This window comes from Pteropus alecto, unplaced genomic scaffold, assembly GCF_000325575.1.
Source record: "Pteropus alecto unplaced genomic scaffold, ASM32557v1 scaffold39, whole genome shotgun sequence".
Lineage (NCBI taxonomy): Eukaryota > Metazoa > Chordata > Mammalia > Chiroptera > Pteropodidae > Pteropus > Pteropus alecto.
In genome coordinates, this window is record NW_006443568.1 from 13,053,632 (window position 1) to 13,069,524 (window position 15,893).

Sequence of the window (15,893 nt, forward strand, 5' to 3'; positions counted from 1 at the left end):
ATTATTATAATATAATAAATATAATACAATACAATATAATGTTGTAATATAATACTATCATTAATATAGAGTAATTATTAATATAATAATATGTAAGGTCATATATTAATGATTGTTAATAGAACTTTTCACCAGTCCCCATTATTTCCCCAGGGATAGTCTAAGTCTGGAATGATTAAGGAGACCTTATATTTAACCTTATCTCTGGAAGTAAATATGAGACAAGCAATAAGTATACATTTAAATTATCTACTTATGTGCTCTATTAAGCAGAGGCGTACTGTAGCAAAAATTTAGGATTGGTTAATCAGGGAAGTTAAATTTTGGTCTGTATTTTCCCACATTAATTAAAATATTGTTACTGTCAAGCCATATGGTTGAAAACCTTTTGTTGTTTTGTGTTTAAATTCTCAACTTGAACATGTGTTAGTATGCCTTTTTGCATTTTAATTCCCTTTGGGATTGGTTTGTTTTTCTGTGATGTTACCAAGCACAATCCCACCCTCTCTGGTTATCCTTCTGTCCTGAGCCACAGAAATCCTTTTGCTCTTTATCCTTTCCTCAGGGACCACAGGCCTGAATACAAGTATATGTGTGTATAATCAAAAAGCACAGTAAATGTACATTTTTATTTGATAAAGGCCATCAGTTAATGATTTTAATATGAATAGTACTTTTTGAACTGTGATATCATCATGGAGCATCAGTTTATTTTATTAGTTAATTTGCATGTCAAGCCACACTTACCAATCTGTTGGCTTTCCAAATGCATGAAATTCATGGAACAAACAAATAGCTTTTAACATCAGAGGCGTACACACTAGAAATATTTTATTTTCCTCTTAATGAAAAACAGCACAAGAGTGATGATGGCAACTGACACTTGGCATTATTGTCTAGAAATTCATAGAGTGATGCACAGAGAGTAGGAGAGACACCCCTGGTTAAGGGAGGCTATCATTACTGTCTGACTTACATCATGTAAAAATGTTGACCCATGTTTCAAAAGAAGCTAGAAATCACTATGTGAAAAATATGTAAGTTTTACATGTTGGTAACAAATTCTTCTAACAGGTAGCACTGTGCCAGCCAAAAAAACCCATTAGGCTTAGCCTGAAAGCTGCTAGTTTGCCAACTTCTGCCTAATTCTAGATAGATCCTGAACCACATTCTAATTAGCAAGACTGCAGATGAGACAACCCTCTGCATCAGAATTTGTGGCTGAATAGTAGGTACTGTATTGCTTTGGGCCTTATGGAGCCACCTGCTTTGAGCCACAGTGCATATGCTGTGACTAGCAAGCCTTTCCCTATCATTGAGGTTGTCCCAGTCTCTTTTAAGGGAGACGGAGGATGCTTACTAATATATAACTGGTCCTCCTGTGAAGTGTGTACAGAGAATTATGAAAGCACCAAGGTGACCAAGTACGACAGAGTTGCAGCGCAGACTCCAATATGCTGGGTCACAGAAACCTGTCAATGGTAATATAGGTAAGATAGTACAGGGGAGAGGTTTAAATCTTTGGCTTTTAATCAGACATACTTTGTTTTACGTCCCAGTTCTACTACTTAATTTTGTAACTTTAGCCAAATTACTTAATATTATAGATCCTTAGCTTATACTTTTTTAAAAGTGAGGAAAATAAAACATCATAGAGTTATAAAGATTAAATGAGAGAAAATACTTAAAACTGCTTAAGCTAAGGGCATAATGAGCATTCCGTAAATATTACCTGTTATCAGTATTACAATTACTGTTATTTCAGGAGGCACAGAAAATGACTCGAAGAGTCTGGGAGGATTCCCAGCAGAGATGCCATTTCATCCGAGTTCCCAGATAGGTTTTCACAAAATGGAAAGAGAGAGAAGGGTATTTGAGGCAGAGGGGCAGCATGTGACAAAAGGTACATGGAAGTGGGAAATCAGATGAAAAGAGTCTGTTCTCATTTCAGGTGACAAATTAGGGAAGTCAGTTGGAGGAGAGGAAGCCAGTTAGAGAAATTCGGCAGTTGGTTACTAAGTAAGAATTATCAAAAGGGAGGCCATGTAATTTATCACTATATTGAGGAAATTTTAGAAATGAATAGGGATGCTATTAATCATGTTGCTTGGATAACACGCATAAACCAGTACTGTCCAGGTAAGCAGGGATGCATGGCTCCCCTAGATTAAGAGAAAGGGAAGGGTCAGAGGTGACTCTTCAAGCTTAGATGCCTGGGTTGATAATAATACATGACATGGAGTATATATGAAGAGATAAATAATGAATTTGATTTTGGCAAGCAATCAAGCTGAGTTAATTGAGGGAAACTGCATTGAGTTTATGTGAGAATAGAGAGGAGAAACAGGTTTTTGCTGTTGCTGTTGTGCCCTAAAGAATAGATTGAATTTGAAATTGTCCTGCTTCCTAAGTTTTAAAATGATCTGTGGAATAACTCATGGAGATTTTATATCTCAGATGTATAAGAAATATGCATATGTGCATGTATGTGTCCACTGAGATGATCACAGAGGTGCGCGGACGGACATCACAGAGTAATAGACACTTGCTGCTGGTCTCCACTGTCACTTAGATTTATGACATTGAGTCGGAACATTAAGCCCCTTAAAATCTCTATTTTTTCATCTGTAAAATGAGTTTGTATTATGTAATCTCAGAGTTCTTTTAGCTCTTGTGGGATAGAAGGGGAAATTTCATTACTTTCCCTCAGCATTATAATCTCTCAGCTATATCTCTGCTGTTGATAGCGATTAAGCACAAGGAGTATTTCTGTGTTAAGAAATGTGCTAGCTGCCTGAAAGTCATTTTGGTACCCTGTAGAATAAAAATAAAGAAGGCTCTAAAATTGTCTACTTCCAAGGGCCCAGGGTGGTATATCAAAATCACTTAATTTTTAAAAATGAACTATATATACCTTTCTTCCTTTCCTTACTCCCCTTTGTTCTTTTTTCTGTTTTAAGAATTACTCTTATAGTGAAACAGTTATAACTTGCGAGAGAGTCCTGTGCCATAGGACATAGGAGCAGAGAAAAGGTTGGAAACTTGATTGCGGGCACATCTTAGGAAAGATACAGCCTCTCCTGTAATTTGGGAAAATTACCAAAGTCAGCAGGTTATTCAGTTTTTTTAAAAGCTTCTCATAAACTTGATACCTGGAAACTTTAAATTCTAACCACTTGTTAATTACTTCATTTCATAGTTTTAGCAACAATAAATAGTTAACTAAAGTTAGTTTCTCTAAAGCACTTAGATAGTAATTATGTTATATGTTATATGTAGAGTAAGTAGGCAAGTTCCTACATAAAGATTTTGAAGGAGATACCTATATAATGTTAAAATACCCAATCTTGGTAGAGCCATTATGGAAAGCAGTATGCGTGTTCCTCAGAAAATTAAGACTAGAACTGCTTTATGATTCAGTAATCCTTCTTCTGGGTATCTACCTCCTAAAATTTGAAAACATTTATCCGTAAAGATATATGCAACCCAATGTTCATTTCAGCACTATTCATGGTGGCCAAGACAGTGAAGTGTTCAATAGATGATTGGATAAAGAAAATTTGGTACATGTATACAATGGACGATTTATTACTCAGCCATAAGAAAAAATGAAAACTGCCATTTGTGACATGGTTGGATATTGAGATAATCATACTAAGCAAAATAAGTCAGACAGAAAAAGTTGAGGACCCATAAGATTTCACTCATATGTGGGATATGTATAGCATTGTGGCTATAGTTAATAATACTAATTGCATGTTTAAAAATTGCTAAGAGACTTACCACATCCCCCAAAATTTATGTGACATGTAAATTAACTTCATTGTGATAATCATTTTACAGTGTTTATGTATATTAAACCATCACATCATACAACTTAAATATATACAATTTTTATTTGTAAATTAAACCCCAGTGAAGCTGGGAAAATATTTTAATTAAAAAAATTCAGTCTTTTAAAATGTCATTTTGACATCTCAGTCATAAGCTATGCTGAGTTAATATTCTCTACCTTCAGACATGCAGTTTTGTTTTAGTGATATCTGCAGTAAAGGTAGTTGTAGAATTAAATCACATCATTCTTCATCTTTAATATATAATTTCTCATTAGTAACATCCTTTGACTTAAAAATGATACTTTTCAGTAATACAGAAAGCGTCATAGACCTTAAATAGATTATCTAAACTGGAGTGGATTCTCTCAGGTTTTAAATGAGGTATCTTGATAACAGAGATCCTTCCTGGCAGGGGTTAAGCTGTTCCATTGTTTCAAATGAATTCGTAAGTAGACTGTCAGAGGGTCCTATTTAGAGCAGGGTTGTTGATTTTATCAGGTCTGTCTCCAACAGGGTTTTGTCCTGAATTTTTAATAAAACCAAGATTCTCCAGCTTCGTTGCCTATAGGAGTTTTCTAAAGGAAGGAAACAAAATTTGACTTGAGGTCACTTTTGCTTGCAATACCTTATCTTCTTTTGGAAAACCAGTGGAACAGTTAGGTTTTAAGTTGTTTTGGCATCCCAATATAGATCCACTTATGAGACACATTAATAACATTAAATTTTATTTTATTTTAAATGATTATTTTTACTTGAACTGCATCTTTCCTAAATCTTTACCAAATTGTGAAAGCCTTTGCTATTACAGTGGTACGATTTTACCTTGATACTCTAAATCTGAATCCTAATTATTAAAGAAAGCATGACTTGAATTTTTGCATGGGTAGCAGAAGTCCTGTCCCTTACCGCTCACTACCAGTCAGATATAGAACAATGGTATTGCAACTTGTGATCATCTAGCAACTGTGATTTTAGTTGTTGGGAATCCTAAGTATTGTAAGAGATCATAAGAAACCCTCAGATTCAATCTTTTATCTATTATTGAAAATGTATTTTTGAAACTAAAAGGACTTGAGTATTGTATGTGTAAAAATTGTGACTCTTCACCGGAAAGTAAGAATAGTAAAGGAAGAAATCGTAACCCTAAATCTTAATACTGAGAGTTAACCATTGTTAACTTTTTGGTGACTAACCTTCAGACATCTTTTAGTACATATATGCATATATACATATCCATACGTATAATATGTTTGGGTTCATTCATGCCATTTTATAACTACCTTTTTTTCCCCCCAGTGATCATGCAGATATGTTCATATTTGATTTTAGGTATTATTATAATTTTTAAGGTTACGTGATATTTCTTTGTTTGGAAGTACTTTAATCTATGGGTATTCCTATTCTTTCCTATTTGTCATTAATATTAAGAATGCTGTGATGAGCAACTTTGTTTACCTATTTTGGGATTATGATGTTCTGACCTACTTTCCAGAAATGTACCTGTTAATCTCACTCCAACAGTTTAATGCCCCTTTCCTTATATTATTGATTATTTAATAGATTAAAAAATAATACCTCATTTAATTTTTATTTATTGATTGGTGGAGTTAAGAATTTTGATGTGTACTGGTTATTTGTGTGCCTGTATGAATTATCTATTAATGTCTTTTGTACACATTTCTGTTGAGGTGATGATTTTTTCTGGGTTAATGATTATTTTCTATTTATAAGTGTTCTTTACATGTTAAAGACATCCCTTTGACATATTTAATATTTTTTCTAGTTTGATGATTCTGTTTTGTTAATGGTGCCTGTCATATAGAAATTTTAAATTTTTTATATTCACAAATTCCTGTTTTTTTTCCCTAAATAATACATGATTTGGAGCTGATTCTTTGAAAAATTTTCCCAGCCAAGATAATAAAACTACTCAGATCTATTTTCTTCTAGTATTTAGGTTTGATTATTTCACCTTTATTTTTGATTGATGTGGAAATTGTCTTGACGTAAACAATGAAGTTTAGATTTTGTTTCTTCTCTTTTTAGCTAAATGACTTAGCTCTTGTTTCAGTATTATTTGTTGAATAGTTCATATTGCCTCGTTTTGAGTGGTTGTTTTAATTATTTACCGAATTATCATATATACCTGGTTCTTTTTCTGGATTTTTCTATCCCATTGATCTGTTTTAATACCATTACTATACTGTCTTAAATACTATAGCTTTAAAATACATTTTAGTATTTTAGAGAGAATTTCATCTACATTATTCTTGTTTTTTAGAGTTTCAATAGTTTCATCACTCCTCCTATTGAAACCTTAAAATCATTTGTAGTCCTAGTTTAGCCTGACAGCTTTTATCTTCATTTCTGATACTGTGGCAACTTTTCCTTGCCTTCAAGGGAGAAGTTCTCTTTATTGCACATGTATGTTGTTTTATCTTGTTAGAGTTTAAAGGAAAAAAATAGTTTTCATCAGTCTAATGCGTTTAGCCTGGGCATACATTTTCTAATTTGTTACATTGTTCTATTTTTATTTTATACATTTCACATTTATTTTATACATCTCACATTAGGTCACCTATTGGTTTAAAAAAGTATTTGAGTTTGTGAACCCTGTGTTACTGTTTCTTCAGGTGTTTGGTGTGCTCCCATTTTTTTTTTTATTTCTGTAAATTATAACAGAATCTACCCAGGTTGCTTAGATGATAACCCTAGAAGTCATCTTTAAATCCTCTTTATCTCACATTCTACAGCTATTATATCAGCAAGTCCTATTTGGCTCATTCTCAATGCCTTCACTGCACTGTTACACTCTAAGCCACTTTGATCTCTCTCTCAAACAACAATAACTTCCTTACTCAACTCCTTGCTTCTGTCTTTCTGTCCTCTGTCTATTCTTTAAAATTTTTTTTTTATTGAAGTATAACTGACATATAAATTAGTTTCAGAAGTATAGCATAATGATTCAGTATTCGAATACATTGCAAAATGGTCACCATAATAAATCTAGTTAACCATACATAGTTACAGAATTTTTTTTCTTGTGATGAGAACCTTTAAGATCTAATCTTAGCAACTTTCAAGTAGCAATACAGTATTATTAACTGTAGTCACCATGCTGTATATTACATCTTCACAACTTATTTATAACTGGAAGTTTGTGCCTTTTCACTCTCTTCACCCATTTTTCCCATCCCTCACTTCCCACCTCTAGCAACCACTGTTCTGTTCTCTGTATCTGTGAGCCTGTTTTTATCTGATTGTCTGTATTTTAAGATTCCTCATGTAAGTGAGATCATATGGTGTTTGTCTTTCTCATCTAACTTATTTCGCTTAGCATAATGCCCTTTAGGTCCATCCATGTTGTCACCAATGGCCAGATGTCATTCTTTTTTATGGCTGAATAATACTCCATTATGTGTATATGTTTTATTCTTTAATGTTTCCCTTGATAGAATATGAGGTCCATGAAGCTAAGGATTTTTGTCTGTTTTGGTTACCAGTGGGTTCTCAATGTTTTGTAGATGGTAACACCAGGAGTAAACACACACATTTTTCTAATGAATGAATGAATACGGGAGAATTCTCTCTCACTTGTTAAAGAAGCATGCCTCTTTCTTTTTTTCTGGCATCATTTGTTATTTTACTTCTTATTCTTTATGTTTCTCAATGAGGGCCATACTTGTTTATACTCAGAATTTGTTTATTTTAAACAGTAATAATAATTGGTTACAATTATTATTTTAAAGTTATTGAATGGGACTGAAAACTCAATTACGGTCAGCCTTTCTTATTTGTGCATCTGTGTATTCAGCCATCCTCAACCATAAATAGAAAATACTCATGAAAAAATGTTACATCATTGCTGATAGGTGCTATGTAGTTAGGCCTACAATGGTTGTGTCTGTAGTGAATGAGTACAGACTTTTTTATCTCGTCATAAATGATTCAGTACAACAACTATATAGCTTTACATTGCATTAGGTTATTATAAGTAAGCATTTACATTGCATTAAGTATTGTAAGTAATCTAGAGATGATTTAAAGGAGGATGTGCATAGATTATATGCAAATTCTACACCATTTTATATAAGAAGTTTGAGTATCCCCAGATTTTGGTATCCACGGGGGCTCCCAGAACCAGTCTTTTGCTTTACCAAGTGTCAACTGTATACCTAAAATGATGAAATATAAAGCATTCAAATAGCCCCTTATGATAACAGTAAATCACATCAGCATCTTGCTTATATTTGTGTAACTATTTGGAGTCTCTGGCTTTCTCTCAATTATAACAGGGGTTAGCAAACATTTTCTGTAAAGGGACAGATAGTAAATATTTTCGGCTTTGCAGCCATAGTTTCTTTCATCACTGGTCAGCTCTGCCATTGAGCTTGAAAGCAGACGTGTATAGTATGTAAATGAATGCTGGTGGCTGTTACAATAAAATTTTATTTATGGACACTAAAATTTAAGTTTCCTATAATTTTTATGTGTCAGGAAATGTTGTTCTTTTTATTTTTTTCACCAACTATTTAAAAATGTAAAAAGTTCTCATGGGCAATACAAAAACAGGTATGTGGTCCGTGGTCAGTGGTTTGCTGACCCACTATAATATCTCTGTACCTAAGCATCCTGTCATATACAGGATTAAAACAGGAAGTAAAGGAAGATGGCCCCTTTCTGGATAGCAAAATGTGGGCTGCGTAAAGAGAAATGGATTTTAAGTTGTACAAAGAAGTATTTAAGGACAGTTAAATATTTTTGTTGCCTGTTTTACCTATTAGTAAATACTCTTTAAAAAAATTAATTCCTCCAGTATTCATTTCTTGGTTACTATCAGGTATCTAATATCTTCCCATACTTTAAGCTCCTTTATCACTAAAGTTGAAAATTGAGAAGTATTTCTTCTGCCAATCAGAACCTTGATTTTGAAAATTTTGGGGTGGAGACAATTTAGCGTTGACATAAATTATGAACTGTTGTAACAATGTGGAGTTGCCAGACCAACCCTAACCTTTGAACTCTGACTACCTGGTCATTTTTATTGAACTATTTTATATTTTAATACTAATTACCCTTCCAGACTTACTTTTATAAATTTTCATTTCCATCAGTAGTAAAAGTGACTGACATGCAGTGATTTTGAAATCCCTTAAAATATTCTCAGCAGTGTAGATCATGTGTCTGAGTTCTCTAGCTTCTCCAAAGCTTCATTTCCTTGTAGAGATCAAAATTCATATGGCATTAGATGTGGTGTTCTGAGTTATAATATCCAATATATGATTTTTCTGGCTTTTCAGTTCGATAAACTTAAGTCATGATTGTGCTTTAGAATGGTAGGGGACTCCTTTGTAACAGACTTTATAGTTATGTTATTTCAGTAGGAGAGAAGAGATGAAATTGTAACTTAAGCTAAAATACGAGATTATCTTAAATTTTAAAGAATCTAAAACAAGATTAAAATACTGAATTATATACTATGTTAATATGTTACCATTTCTTGGTCCTGTTAGAGGCTTAGAGAATGTTAAAGCTAAAAGGATCTTTAGTTCCTTTTCCTTTACAGCTAAGGAAACTGAGAAGTACTTTCCTAGAATTTTGTGGCTATGTAGCTATGTACTAGATACCTAGATTTGGAACTATGATTTAATCATGCTATCTCACTCCTTGCTTATAAATGCTTTATACATAAGATCTCTCTAGGGCTCTGTCAATTTAAAAATGCGCAGTTGTCTCTTTAATATATTTGAAAGTATTTTAATCTTAAAATGAAAAACTGTCTGATCTGTACATATTTATAGGCATCAGTAGCCTTTTACTGTTTAAAATTAAACATCTCACCTTATCTGTAGATGTCATATCAGTGACCTTCTTTAGGAAACTACCCCTGCCCATTTTTTGTTGTTGTTGTTAATTTCCTAGGCAATTGGAGTAGTTAATATTTTCTTTCTTTCAGGTAAATGACATAATGTACATTTCTTTCCTGGGATATATGGTTAACTGTTTAATAAATGCTAAGAAACAAAGAATTTTTCCATTGTTCTGAAGCTATTTTTAGCCATAGAATTGAATTGAGTTGTATTTTCATTTATAGCTATGAAGCCTTTCTAATTTTTGAATTTTAGTAATGTAATTTTTCCTCCTGGAAGTAAGGATTCAAAATAAGAATAATTATAGCAGTATTGTTCATTTATTTGGCCATGATTCAAAGTGAAAACAGTAACCTCATTTTTTATAAATAGAAATATAATTTTAGTAGTCTTTCTTTAGAAGTAATTGTGGAATATGAGCACTTTTATGATCTAATGAATAAGTGAAATAATAGTATTATCCTCATTTCTATCTGTATAATCCACATATAGTCAAATATAAATTGCATGTTTTACTTTCTGAAGAGCATTATTACTTAAATAACATGATAAATGATATGTCTAAACTGGCATTTCATTTTATATTCCCAGTGTATGAGAGACTTACTGACTTGAACATATTTTTTATTAACTCCCACTTTTAAGTGGCCCTAACTTCCTGGGATCGTCCATGCCTTAATATCCCCTCCAAAAAAATTAAAAAATAAAAAAATGAAATAAACAAGAAAATCAGAATTGTGCTGGGAGCTCTGCTCTAGTAGCACTGACTTTAGCGTAGGAGACGACAGCTATTAAAAAATTGACCTTAGATCTCCGAGGAGAGACGCTGCTTTGTTTTGTGGCTTTTGTGTAACCCTCAAATCCAGAACAAATACCTGCCTGGAATGTGATGTAGAATGAGTGTTATTGTCATTTCTTGTGTAATTCTTGTTCCCTCTAAGTTGAACAATGGCTGCAATTTTTTCAACCTACTCTGCTAGGATTTTGATGGGAATTTTTGATTTTGCGTGAAAACAAAAATTACCTCTAAGCTCTGAAGAGCCAGCTGTTTTATTTAGATTTCTGACTCTCAAAAAGTACCATCCTTGATTCCCTAAAGACATCTTAAGGTGAAAGTACCTTTAGAGACTTTGTAAGTTGCATCTCAACTTTGTGATTATATGGACAAATGACAAGAATCACCCTTCCGTATTGTTTTCTTGAATCAGTAACTGGTTTTAAAACCCATTATTTTTATTCTGCTCTTGGCAGACGAATTACTTTGCTAGATAGTACACTAGTGAAATCTACCAAATCCTTTTGGTCTTTGACTTGGAGGATGTTAAATTCCCTCTCAGATGTGATATCTATTGTTAGGTTGAAAGTCTGTTTCTCCTTAGAAGGAACACTGGAGAATGCGTTATACTAATGATTGTGCTGTCTTCTCTTGCTGTTAATAGTAATCATCTCTTTTCCTTCCCTTTCCTGCTGCCTCTTTCCTTTTCTTCCCTTTCTTCCCATGTACTTTTTGAATTTATTAAACTGGCCTATATATTTTTTCCTTGCTTTCCTTTTCTTGAATTTTGTGATCTCCTGCCCCATTCTGTCTTCCCCACTTGCTTGGGTTCCATGTTGCTAGTTTTTATGTTCGCACGCTCATTATCACCCTTTTTTGTACTTCAAATCCCAGCAGCTGCCCAGCCAGGTCCCCGAGCACAGCCCTGTGGTTTATGGGACTGTGGAGAGCGCTCATCTTGCTGCCAGCACCCCTGTCACTGCAGCTAGCGACCAGAAGCAAGGTTTGTGTATGACTATTTTCCTCCTGTTTTCCACACTCTTATCTTTAGTCTCTTTTTATATTACTACATTTCCCTTAGCATTTAAGGGTAAGAGTAAAATAATCTGAGTCTTATTTAGATACCCACTTTTAAGGAAAATCAAAGTGTTCAACAACTAGAAAAGTAAAGTGTAGGGGTGATTAGTAAAACTTTTCCTATATTTTGTTAATGCCTGCCTCACTGTCAGTATATTTACAGGTAAAAACTTAGCTGCCTTAAATGCTTTTTTGTTTTTTTGTAACAAATTTGGGGCAATAAATTCAAGGATATATTGCTTTACAAGAACAACACAGTTTTATTTACATATCCAACATGTTCCTGTGTGTCTCGCTATTTTTAAAACAAAATGTTTCTTCTTATAAGTTTGGCTTTTATGGCTTCAGTTGGAGATAGGGCTGAGTTCAGATCCTGACTCTATCATGCAATATAGCTGTTTGGTCTTGATGAGTCATTATGCTGTGTATCTTAATTTCTTTACTTACAAAATGGAATAAAGAAGACCTACCTCACAGGGTTGTTGTGAGGACATGCCTAGCATATGAAAAGTGCTTATTAAATTATAGCCATTATAACTGCTGCAGGAATCATACTAAGGTCTGTATTCCTATCGACTTTGAAAATGCCAAATGTTTGTTGAAATAAATCCTTTTGGATTATAGTAAACGTTAAGGGAAATCTCATGCCAAAAAATGAGATATCACAGTTTCTCTTCCTTGCCTAGTTGGATTTAGGTTGACCATAGCTAGAATTGTGAAACAATTCTCATCAGGCACAGGAGGAAGCAAATTACTTTGGGCATGCTTTTTTTAATGCTTCTCATCATTCTAAGAATGAATGGAAATTATATTTGTTTTCTTAAATTATTCATCCTTTAAACATTTTAATAATCTATAGCCAGCTGTTAGCAAATATACTTTCTAAAAATTATTTTTTGAAAAGCATTCAGGAATTGGCACATAAAGTGGAGGTATTTAACATTATTGGTTTTTTACTGGACTGCAAGTTAATCATACTTACAAACTTCTAATGTATGACTTCAATGCTGTTTATAGGATACAAAGATATCGTGATTGTTTTTTCCCTTGAGTATTGAGGAGCCTAGTAAACTTGAACAGAGACAAGTTCTATATTGTATTTGTTTTGTAAGATAGTTTTAAGCCAAAAAGATAGATAATGAATTCTAACCTGGCATGCTTCTAAAAGTTAGTCAAATACTGCTTTCAGCTTTCTTCAGAGTTAGAGACTGCTGCATGCTTAAGGCTGAATTTTTAAATTAAAGTCATTCACCTTGCAAAAGTGTAGATCATAAACTGTTGTGGAGGACCACTTCCTACCTGCCTCCCCGCCCCACAATGGAAAAGCAGTTTTGAGTCAAAATTCAGAACGTTGTTTTCAGTCTGAGTGGAGATTAATTTTCAGGGTATTCCCCTCAAAACTTTATTACTTTTATACAGTTATAATCCTTTTGTTAGTTAGAATTATGCTAAACATATTAAATATTTACCATGCAAAGAGGCCTTAAAATATATCCTCTATGCTGACTCTGTAGCTGGGCCACGATAAAGAAAGAATTCATAATATTTCTTAGTGATGAGAGCTCTGACCTGCTAAGGTTTTCAGATTATTAGACACCTGCATTTTGTCACATATAGGCCTTCATTTCCAAAAGAAAGACTGTAGAATTCTTGGTTTCCTCAGTTTTTTATGCTTTGTGGAATTTTAAATTGTTGTGTGATACAGATATGGGTGAATTAGAAAATATTTCAGGTTACTGTGATGAAAAACTTTCATTTTAAGCTTATTTCATAAAGCTTATAAGTAGTTTTATGTGACTACTGCTGTCTTCCTCTTAGTACCACTGTCCTCCAGGAAACTCAGTAGTAATTCTGATTTTCTATTTGTAACTCTACCCATAGTTTGCCCCAATATATGGAATAGTTTGCGGAGGAGTATTTTTTTTTTTTTTCAACTAAATGTATATAATTCAAATAACATTAGAAGGGTCACCATTTTTCAGATAAAAAATTAGTTAAAATTTTAACTTTTTTTCTTAACTGTAGATTCCTTTCAAACTTAAAGTTAGGTACAAAATGCACTATTTTTAAAGATTGCTATATCACCTCCAGAATCAATAGATGGTGTACTTTGCCATCTGATTGGTTTTTCTCTCATGGAAATGTCATTTCTGAGTGGTTGCACTAGATAACAGATTCCCACATTAGCCCCAAAATCTCCCCCAGCTTGATTCATCTAAATACCTCTTTTTTTTTTTTTAATGAATATTTTTTATTTTTTGAATTGGAAGAACGTGGGATTTGAAATCATTTACAGGTTCCAGCACTTGCTAGTTATGTGACCTTGGACCTATGACTTAATTTCTAAAACCCTCAGTTTCCGCATCTGTGAAACAAGAACATAACAGTTTCTCCCCTAGTGGTGGTTGTAAGAATTAAAGGACACTATGTGTATATGGTATTTGACCCAGTTCCTGGCACATAGTAAATGCTTATTTAATAAATGTTTGCACCATTATTAAGCTTCTGGTTTTCTTAGAGGTTTTGATGTAAACAGCTAGAATAGTTACATGAAGACCAAGTTTTTATACAAATATGCCATTTCCCATTTGTTGAGTACTTTTTAAAGACACAGGAAAAGACCTCTACTTGGTTTGTAGAGAGAAAGACTGTTGAATGAATTAAAATACTCGGCTGGTGTTGATGGTGGAAAGACAGCTTAAATAATTGATTTTTGTTTGATATTTTTGAGAAAGTGCATTCAGCCTAGTGTACGGAGAGCATGGTATGGATAATTAAATACAAATAAAAGTTATTTGTGCCTTCTTGCTAGTCTTAGTGCCTTTTGAAAGTCCTTGGTTTAGAATAGGTATTCAGTGAATGGTATTCTGTTGTAATTCAAGCCTTTCTAACAATGTAGCTCAATTGGCATTTAAGACAGGCTATTCTCTGTCAAGTGAGACTTTCCCTCAAATTGCAGGATGCTTAGTATTCCTGGTCTCTGCCCATTAGATGACAGTAGCACCCTCTCAGTTACATGAGACTGGTGACAACCAAAAGGCACCCATCTGGGCAGTTGCTTCCACTGCCATATGGAATAAAAGAGAGCAGTTTTTTCATTCTTTCCTACATGACATTCATTATGTTAACTACAAGTAAGGAGAAAGAAAAAGTATTTCTTTTCTCATTATCCAGAGCCATTGTTAATAAACTGTTCCAGACTTTCCTGTATGCATATAGGTTAGTATTATATATTTTTTTAAAGTTACCAAATTAGGTTTATGTTCTACATACAGCTTTGTGCCCTGCTTTTTAAAAAATCTATCTTATTATAAACAACTTTCCATTTCATTAAATGCTCTTTTAAAATCCTATTTTAAATGATTGTATAGTATATCATGATATTCCCAGACCATCATTTCTTGAATCCCTCATTGTTACGTATTTAGCCTATTTTCCTTTTTTTTTTTTGGCTATTATGGTATTGCCTTAAATGTTCCAGACCTCTACCTTTGCTCACTTTTGCATGATATTTCCTTAGAAAAAATTCTTAAAAATGGAATTCCCACAAGTTCTTAAAGATGCCAAATGTTATAAACATTTTTAATGTTGTATATTAGATTTCAAACCACCATGGCTCTGCAGAGCATAATCTTAATAACGAAAGTTCTTAGATAAAACCAATGTTCTTTATTTAGATCTACTGTATTATCCTTTTCAGCTTTCTGTATTAAAGCTTTAATGAATGAATTAAAGGACTTTTATTTCAAAATGTGGAGCTCTCAGAATAATTAACTTTTTTTTTTGGTGTTTCTTCATTAATATTAGATTTTTCTCGAGTATACAAAAGTTTCAGTCCTAGGTCTCCTTTTGATTGATTATTTTTAGTATCAAATTTTATTTCCCAAAATTAATAATTGAATCGACATACTCTTATTAGATTATTAATGCGAGAGTTATTATTTTCTACGGTTTAATTTACTGCATCTGGATTTCATTTAGTGGTCATAAAGAGTGTAATTCTAATGAGCTTTCACAGTAGTCTCATGTATAGTCTGTGTGACCTGTGCAGCAGTTAGTTGGAAATTGTTTTCATCAGAGCTATTTTAATATGTATTTATTATATATATGTCACATATACATATAGTAAACATATTTCTTTGAAATATTTTTTTCTCTTTCTCTGGCAGTGTAGTCTGAAGGTTTTGACAGTGAGAGCCTTATTGACTTTATATCTCCACTACAGGAAATAGGCAGAGTTCAATTTAAGAAGCACTGGCTTTTACTCCCCTAAATTAAAGAGAATTTTAAGGCCAATTAAAGTTAGTTGTAGTGAATGAAATTCTAATGAGTGTT

At 33.1% G+C, this 15,893-nt stretch overlaps 1 protein-coding gene across 18 annotated transcripts in view; it reads left to right on the top strand.

Moving 5' to 3' along the window:
• Nucleotides 1-15,893, top strand: part of EIF4G3 (eukaryotic translation initiation factor 4 gamma 3) — a 279,210-nt gene that overhangs the window by 161,909 nt on the left and 101,408 nt on the right. For 14 of the 18 annotated variants that reach the window (XM_025041397.1, XM_015598933.2, XM_015598925.2 and 11 more), the window contains one exon: nucleotides 11,376-11,484. The exons of 1 other annotated variant lie outside the window; for it this stretch is intronic. In XM_025041397.1, the coding sequence (XP_024897165.1) occupies nucleotides 11,376-11,484 (109 nt within the window). The remainder of the gene's footprint in view (nucleotides 1-11,375; nucleotides 11,485-15,893) is intronic. 3 more of the 18 variants (XM_015598928.2, XM_015598932.2, XM_015598935.2) reach the window with 1 other exon arrangement.